Source organism: Haematobia irritans, chromosome 1 (assembly GCF_050003625.1).
Source record: "Haematobia irritans isolate KBUSLIRL chromosome 1, ASM5000362v1, whole genome shotgun sequence".
Classification (NCBI taxonomy): domain Eukaryota; kingdom Metazoa; phylum Arthropoda; class Insecta; order Diptera; family Muscidae; genus Haematobia; species Haematobia irritans.
The window spans coordinates 152335674-152343764 of record NC_134397.1 but is presented as its reverse complement, the minus strand read 5'-3'; the positions used below and the strand labels follow the sequence as shown (position 1 = coordinate 152343764).

Genomic DNA, 8091 nt, shown 5'->3' with positions numbered 1-8091 from the left:
AAAACAAAACAAATTAAATATGTATATAATTCAGTTCTTGACCCGGTAGGGAAGTTTTTAAAAAATTACCAACGGATATGAAGATTTGAGCGGTAATTAGAGAGCCGCATTGAAATATGGGGGTCGCTTTTTAAGGGGGCTATATACAATTACGAACCGCTATGCACCAATTTTTGTGTGATTGGGGATAGGTTTATCTGGGGGCTATATATAACTATAGACCGATATAGACCAAAGTTGGCATGGTTGTTAGCGGCCATATAGTAGCACAATGTAACAAATTTCAACCGAATCGGATTAATTTTGCTCCTCCAAGAGGCTCCAGAGGTCAAATCTTGGGATCGGTTTATATGGGGACTATATGTTATATAATTATGGACCGATATAGACAATATTCCAAATTTTAACCGGATCGGATGAGTTTTGCTCCTTAAATAGGCCAAATCTGGCGATCGGTTTATATGGGGGCTATATATAACTATGGATCGATGTGCATCAATTTTTGCTTGGTTGTTAGAGACCATATACTTACACCACGTACCAAATTTCAAGCGGATCTGATAAAATTTGCTTCTCTTAGAGGCTCCGCAAGCCAAATCTGGGGATCAGTTTATATGGGGGCTATATATAATTATGAACCGATGTGGACCAATTTTCGCATGGTTGTTAGAGACCATATACTAACACCATGTACCAAATTTCTGCCGGATAGGATGAAATTTTCTTCTCTTAGAGGCTCCGCAAGCCAAATCTGGGGATCGGTTTATATGGGGGCTATATATAATTATGGACCGATGTAGACAAATTTTTGCATGGTTGTTAGAGAACAAATAGTAACACCATGTACCAAATTTCAGTCAGATCGGACGAAATTTGATTCTCTTAGAGTGAAAACGCCACAAATCGGTGAGCAATTTTCCTCTAGAATGGAGAACAGTTGATATAGCTGCTGAGCCAGAAATCTTGCGTTGATCACAAGGTTTCTCCCAGAAGTTGTTGAGAAACGGTATGAAATGATAGGAAAGGAAATAATAACACAGCGAAATTAGAATTCATAAAGTACAAGAGGTGCTTTTATTCAAAGTACAATGTTTAGGAGAAAAATATTACCAGGTGTTAGTGAAGCCAGTCGGTTTGTAAGTGATCATAACTCCTCGAAGCAACGACGATCACCCCCGAACCCACACAGCATGAGTGTAGCGAAAGAGAACAAAAGATGATTTACAGCGAGGATCATGTTAGAAAGTGTTCTGGTGTTGCCACCGGTCAGAACGAAGAAACAATGCCGGATTCTGGCGTAGACATTACCGCCCGCCTTGCAGTGTCACTGCAACCAAAATGCTTGAAATGGGTATCGCCAATGCTTCTTCGGATTACAATCACCTAAAAATAGGTTAGTAACAAATTAAATTCATGATGTTGCAAAGAAAGGAAAGTTTGTGTTTTTGTTCATTAAATTCCATGCAAATTTATTTCTTATGAGTTCATATATACCGAAATGGTGAGCTAAAGTGAAATTGAACAGCTAGACCGCGACCATTCGGTCTAGAAGGAAGATGCCCCGTAGATAACCCATCCAAAAATCGTGTTCATTGCCGTTGGTAGTCCGGGTCTGGAAAATGAACCGTCTGAAACAATTTTAGGATACCAATCCACGCCGAGAACTATGTCGATGGGAGAGGACTCAAAAAACCCCGAATCTGCCAGCAGAAGATTTGGAAAGTTCTCCTTGAAGGACTCCGAAAGGGACTTGGACGGGGTCTTCATCGCAATCCGGTTGTCCACGCGTAAAGTTGTTTCTATCTTGATACTGGAGTCGAAACGGGACCTCAGGACTAAAGGGCAAAGTGTCTCATCCTGGAGCGTGAGCGTCGTGAGCTTATGTGCCTCCACCACCCTTCTCGATATTCGGCTAAAAGGCGAACCGGAATCCAGCAAACATCGGACAAGAGACTCCTTCTTCCTGCTATCAATTCGCACTAGCACGGTGGGTAACAACACCACGCTGTTTTGTCTCATTAGGGACGAGAGCGACGTCCTCTCCTGACCCGGGATGGGACCTGAAGGGCGGGTTACAGAGGTGGCCGTTGACTGGGAAGCAGCCGAAGTGGGTGATCTGGAGCGTTTGGTGCGTGTCTCCTTCCTACGTGTTGACAAAGGATGAAGAAGTGTGTGGTGGCGGCTATGGCAAATTCGGCAACCAGATGTGGAAAAACATCTGCCGTGAGAATGTTCATGGGCTAAACAGTTTATGCAATAGCCCCTTTTTTGCACAACACTCAGGCGTTCATTGACGTTCATTTTTAAGAACCTCCTACAGGTTCGTAATGGATGGGGAAAGTTGCAGAGATGACAGGTGTAGGACTTGGCCTTGGACACCTTACTTCCGGAAAACTTTGGACGAGATGGTGACTTGGGCATGATGCTAGAGAATTGGGAGGAGAGAGAAAAAATATACACTTTTATTCCTCCTGCGGAAGAACAATGAGTTTGACAAGGGGTCGGGTAACCACTCCCCGTTGAGTTATTAGATCGGCTACCCTCACGCGGTTATCTGGACCTAGATATGTTTTGGACACTCGACCTAAACGCCATGAATTCGGTGGAAGGTTATCATCTTTAATCACCACAAGAGAACCGTTTTCCAAATTTCTCTCGGGGGTCTGCCACTTGTGGCGTTTTTGAAGTTCGGACAAATACTCGGACTTCCATCGGGTACAGAAATGCTGATGTACAGCCTTAATTTTCTCCCAACGCTTAAGCAAAGATATTCGAGAGCCATCAATCTGCGGCTCAACAGGAGCTAGAATCGGAGTGCCCACCAAAAAATGTCCGGGGGTTAAGGCCGAAAGATCATTGGGGTCCTGCGATAGAGGTGAGAGCGGCCGAGAATTAAGACATGACTCGATGCGTGCCAAAAGCGTAGAGAACTCCTCGAAAGTGAACTTCATCGAGCCAGCGAATTTACGAAAGTGGGATTTGAAGCTCTTGACGCCCGCTTCCCATAATCCCCCCATGTGTGGAGTTCCCGGAGGGATGAAATGCCACGTCACCCGCTGATGCGCATAATGCGCCGTTAATGCCTCCCGAGATGTCCTTAAAAAGTCGCGAGCCAGCATCCGGGAGGCACCCACAAACGTAGTACCATTGTCAGAATACAGATCGGCAGGGCATCCACGACGTGCAACGAAACGATGGAATGCTGCCAGAAACGCGGCTGTGGTCAACTCAGAAGTCGCTTCCAAATGAATAGCCTTCGTACAGAAGCAGACGAACACGCATACATATCCTTTTACTATACGGCAGGCCCTTCCGTTATAAGTCTTGATATCGAATGGACCTGCGAAGTCCAGTCCTGTCCGAGAAAAAGGACGCGAAATCTCGGTTCTCTCCGGAGGTAGAGCGGCCATTAACTGTGACTGACACCGCTTTTTGTAGAGTATGCATGGCTTGCAGTGACTGATAGTGGCTTTTACCAAGTTCTTAATCCGGGGAATCCAGTATTGCGCCCTAACAACCCTCATCATAAGTTGGTTACCACCGTGCAACGTCACCGAATGAACAAATGCCACTAAAAGCTTTGAAAATCTGCAATTGTAAGGTAGAATGATAGGATGCTTCTCGTTATACGTAAGGCCAGGATAATGAGCTAAGCGACCACAGGAACGAATTAACCCCTCAGCATCCATAAAGGGATTAAGATTGCGGATTCTACTTGAAGCTGGAACTGAACTGTGAGATTCTAGTCCGCGGTATTCGTTTGGGTAAAACGCTCTCTGCGTAACGGAAATCAACCTGTCTCGGACCATAGACAGTTCGGAGCTAGAGAGAGAAATAGAATGGTGCACGAACCTCGAGCGGTACTTAGAATGTGTGTGATAGAAAAACCGATACACATAGGCAAGTACCCGCAAAGCCCGAGGGAATGAACTGAACCTTTCAAGGACGTCTTCGAAATCCGAGAAATACGCGAAATGAATCTGAAGAGATTTCCTCTCCAGAGCAGTATCCGACAGCTCCAAGAAACTCGAGTTCGTCCATGGTTCCGGGACATCACTAAGCCACTTGGGACCAGACCACCACAATTCGTTTGCCACTAGATCGGGCGGCATTAGCCCTCTGCTCGCGAGGTCCGCCGGATTTTCCTCTGAAGCAACATGATGCCATTTGGAGAAATCAACAACCTGGATTATGTCGGATACCCTGTTGGCCACAAATGTCTTCCAGGACCCAGGAGACTTTGATAGCCATGAAAAAACAATTGTAGAATCCGTCCAGCAATATATAGAATAGGACTGAACTTCAAGTAGGGGAAGCAAACAGTCAAGCATTCCCGCCAGCAACGCTGCACCGCATAGCTCCAATCGCGGTATGGACAATGTTTTCAAGGGAGCTACCCGTGTCTTCGAGTAAACCAAATGAGCGGAAACAGAATCACCATCAACGATACGAATATAGAGCGCCGCTGCATAGGCTTTCTCGGACGCGTCGCAGAAACCATGAAACACTACCGGGGACGAAATTCAACCAACGAGGAATACGAATGGAATTAATGGAAGAGAATGTAGACTCAAACTCCCACCACTGAGAGAGAATCCCGATAGGAAGTTCATCGTCCCAACCAACGCCGGATCCCCAAACCTCCTGCATCAATATCTTAGCCCGAACTATGCAGGGTGATAGCCAACCAGCAGGGTCGAATAACTTCGCAATCTGCGCCAAAATCGTACGCTTTGTGTGTGTCTCCCGATGAGGGAATGCCCTGGCCACGAAAAAGAAACTATCTAAATGAGCATCCCATCGAATCCCAAGCATCTTCGCCGTACTTTCGTGGTCAATACGCAAGAAATCGTTGCACAACCGATGCTCGGGAGTGATTTCGGCTATAAGATCCGCATGATTGGAAGTCCATTTTCTCAACAGAAAACCGGCAGATGAGAGAGCCAATTCTAACTGCCGAATTGACTCCCTTGCTGCAGAAAGCGAATGGGAACCTGCTAATACGTCGTCTACATACATAGCATTTCGAAGGATGTCGCTCGCCAGTGGATAAAGATCGGCCACATCATCCGCCAACTGATGAAGAACTCGAATGGCCAAATACGGCGCACAGTTAACCCCAAACGTCACTGTAAGCAACTCGAACTCCTGGATTTTGTCCGTAGGATTATCACGATACAAAATTCTTTGAAACCTCGTGTGCTCCGGATGAACCCATATCTGACGATACATCTTTTGTATGTCAGCGTTGAAAACGAAACGAAAGAACCTCCACCTTAGAATTAACATCGTCAAATCATTCTGAAGCGTAGGCCCTGTATGTAGGATTCCATTAAGACTCACGCCATTGGAAGATGGAGAAGAAGCATTAAACACCACTCTGACACGATTGGATGATTTGTCAGGCCTCACCACCGCGTGATGAGGCATATAATAACTCGAAGGCTCAGAGTCACCAGGCGGTCGTAAAACCTTGCGCATATGCCCCAGTTGGCTATACTCCCGAACCACTGAATCATATTCCTCCTTGAATGTGGGATTTCGACTAAGTCGTGCCTCATTCCTAAGAAACTGAGACATAGCGCTTCTCCTCGAATCGCCTAAACCAACACCATTGTCACTGACCTCGCGGAAAGGCAAACGAACAACATACCTGCCATCCTCCCCTACCGACACTGTAGACCTGAATAACTCCTCGCAGAATATGTCGGAAGCCGACATAAAATTTTTCCTCGGAAGATTCTCCACCTCCCAAAAACGCGCGATTTCCTTGTCCAGCGAGATCTCACAATAGTTGCACAATATCGCGGTTGACCGGGGAGGATCCTGGCCAACGGGCCCCATCAGCACCCACCCGAATACGGTGTCGTGAGCCATGAGCGATCCACACACGTTTCGCTTTACCTCCGAAAGCATTACCAACGGCAGCACATCACCCCCAAGCAACAAATCGATCGGCGAACTTCTAAAGAAATCCGGGTCCGCCAAAATCATGTTCGGCAAACCCTCAAACTCTGAGGCAGGAATTGACCTTGACGGAAGATTGCCAGAAAGTTTCGGAATAACCAAGGCCCTGGCCGTTATTCCAACATCCCCACGAACCCTCGATGACAATAAAATATCGCATTCCTTACGAACATTGGCAGAAACCGAATCATTCAATCCTGCCACCTGAGCACTTGTACTCCTACACGGCAACCTCAGCCTGTTGACCAGACGTTCGGATATAAGTGTTCCCTCCGAACCGGAGTCAAAAAGAGCGCGAACGGAGTACTTCACCCCCAGATGACAAAGATGAAGTACAGCGGTACCCAGTATGACGCCTCGAGCCTGCGACGCGAAACACGACTGAAAAACTCCAGCTCCCGACTCGGTGGACTGTATGGAAGATGAACCTGAACATGAAGCGGAATTCGCGTGTAAATTGGAGCCCGTCACATCCGCGGCTTCGGCCATGCCCGCGGTCGACTCATCCGACGCTCCATGCAGAAGGGTGTTATGCCGCCGATTACAAGTGAAACAGTTACTCCCGCTTGGACAATTCCTAACGAGATGAGACCTTGAGAAACAATTCAAACACAACCCCTGCCGCCTAATCTCTGATCGACGCATATCAGGGCTCATATTGAGGAACTTCGAGCACTTACGTATAATGTGAGACTCGTTCGGACACAGGGGCCACTTAGGAGCAGTGATCCGATTCTGAAATGAACCCACCCTTTTCGAACGTCTCGACTGATCCCCCGTCGTTGGGTCCTGCGAAGAGAGACTACTGTGGGGATTATTACGAATCTCCGAAACGGATTCCAATGTTCGATACCGATTCGTAAGGAACTTATCTAAATCACACCATTTTGGAATGGACGCCTTGTCAGATAAAGTATGCTCCCACAACGTCAGAGTCGAATCCGGAAGTCGATTAGAACAAAGAAATACGAAAATGGGGTCCCAACTCGCAACATCAATATCGTAGATCTTCAAGGCGGAAATGCACGAGTTTATATCCTGCTGAAGCCTCTTTATACCTTGCGCGGACTCGACCTTAACATCCGGTAAATTGAAGAGCACCCGCAGCTGGCCGTTTACCAGAACCCGTTTATTTTCGTAACGATCGCACAGACCGTTCCAGGCGATCTCGAAGCCGCGGTCAGTAAGCGGGCTCTTCTGAACAATGTCCCTGGCCTCACCCTTTGTCTTCTGAACCAGATGAAACAACCTCTCCACAGGACTAAGTCGCGAATTCTTTATGTATATGGCGGTAAACATATCCCGGAACGTGGGCCATGCCATATAATCGCCACAAAAAACCTCGGTGTCGCAAGGGGGCAACGTAAATGAATAACCGGTAGTAGTAGCAACCGACTCGGCCGCAGGCAAAGAAATCGGAGTGGATCTCGCAACTTTGGAACTATTCTGCAATTCCTCAGAAGTCTGGGATAATCTCGCCATACACCTGCAGTACGCCACGTACGTACTTTTATACTTCGCGCGAACATTCTCCAGCTCCGAAGCTTCAATATCCGAGGTCTGTGTGCCGTCCTCCGAATCTTGCTCAGCCGCCCTATCCTGTAAATACCGGTCAAACTCCGTCTTCACATCCCTCCAAATTCCCCTCAATTCTTCGAGGTGTATCCTGATAGAATGCACGGAATCGATCGGATAGACATTGCCGCCTAGATCGGCTTCGAATTCGACAATAGAATCGGCCAAGCGAATGAACGAATCGAAAGACATAGCGTACGATATAACTGATACAATGGTAAGAAGTCCGGTATATATGAGCCGATTCCCGCGTAATAATGAAAGAACGGGTACGCCTCTAAATTGTTATATACCAAATCAAATGCAATCCCGATTCGCTAGAGCGTTTCGATGCACACTGTGCAGCCAGGTCACCCAGATAACTCCAAGAACGAAATACTACGCATATATCCAGGTGCGAACAATGTATGCGACGAAGTTCCCTACCGTAGGGTGTTCGCCATGAAACAAACTACTTTTCTCTTATCAATCCAAACGCAAAGAGAGTAAGTGCCTCCTAAAGAGCGTAGCAATGGTGGGCCAAGCAATGCTCACTATATCAACGGCAAT

At 46.9% G+C, this 8091-nt stretch overlaps 1 protein-coding gene across 1 annotated transcript; it reads right to left on the bottom strand.

The window, feature by feature from the left end:
- Positions 1–2462: 2462 nt before the first annotated feature.
- On the bottom strand, positions 2463–7734 carry LOC142232519 (uncharacterized). Its single transcript, XM_075303269.1, has 2 exons — positions 4731–7734; positions 2463–4507 (listed from the first exon to the last, which is right to left on the bottom strand). Exons 1-2 carry the CDS (start codon positions 7732–7734, stop codon positions 2463–2465), a joined length of 5049 nt encoding a protein of 1682 aa, XP_075159384.1.
- Between the last annotated feature and the right edge of the window lie 357 nt (positions 7735–8091).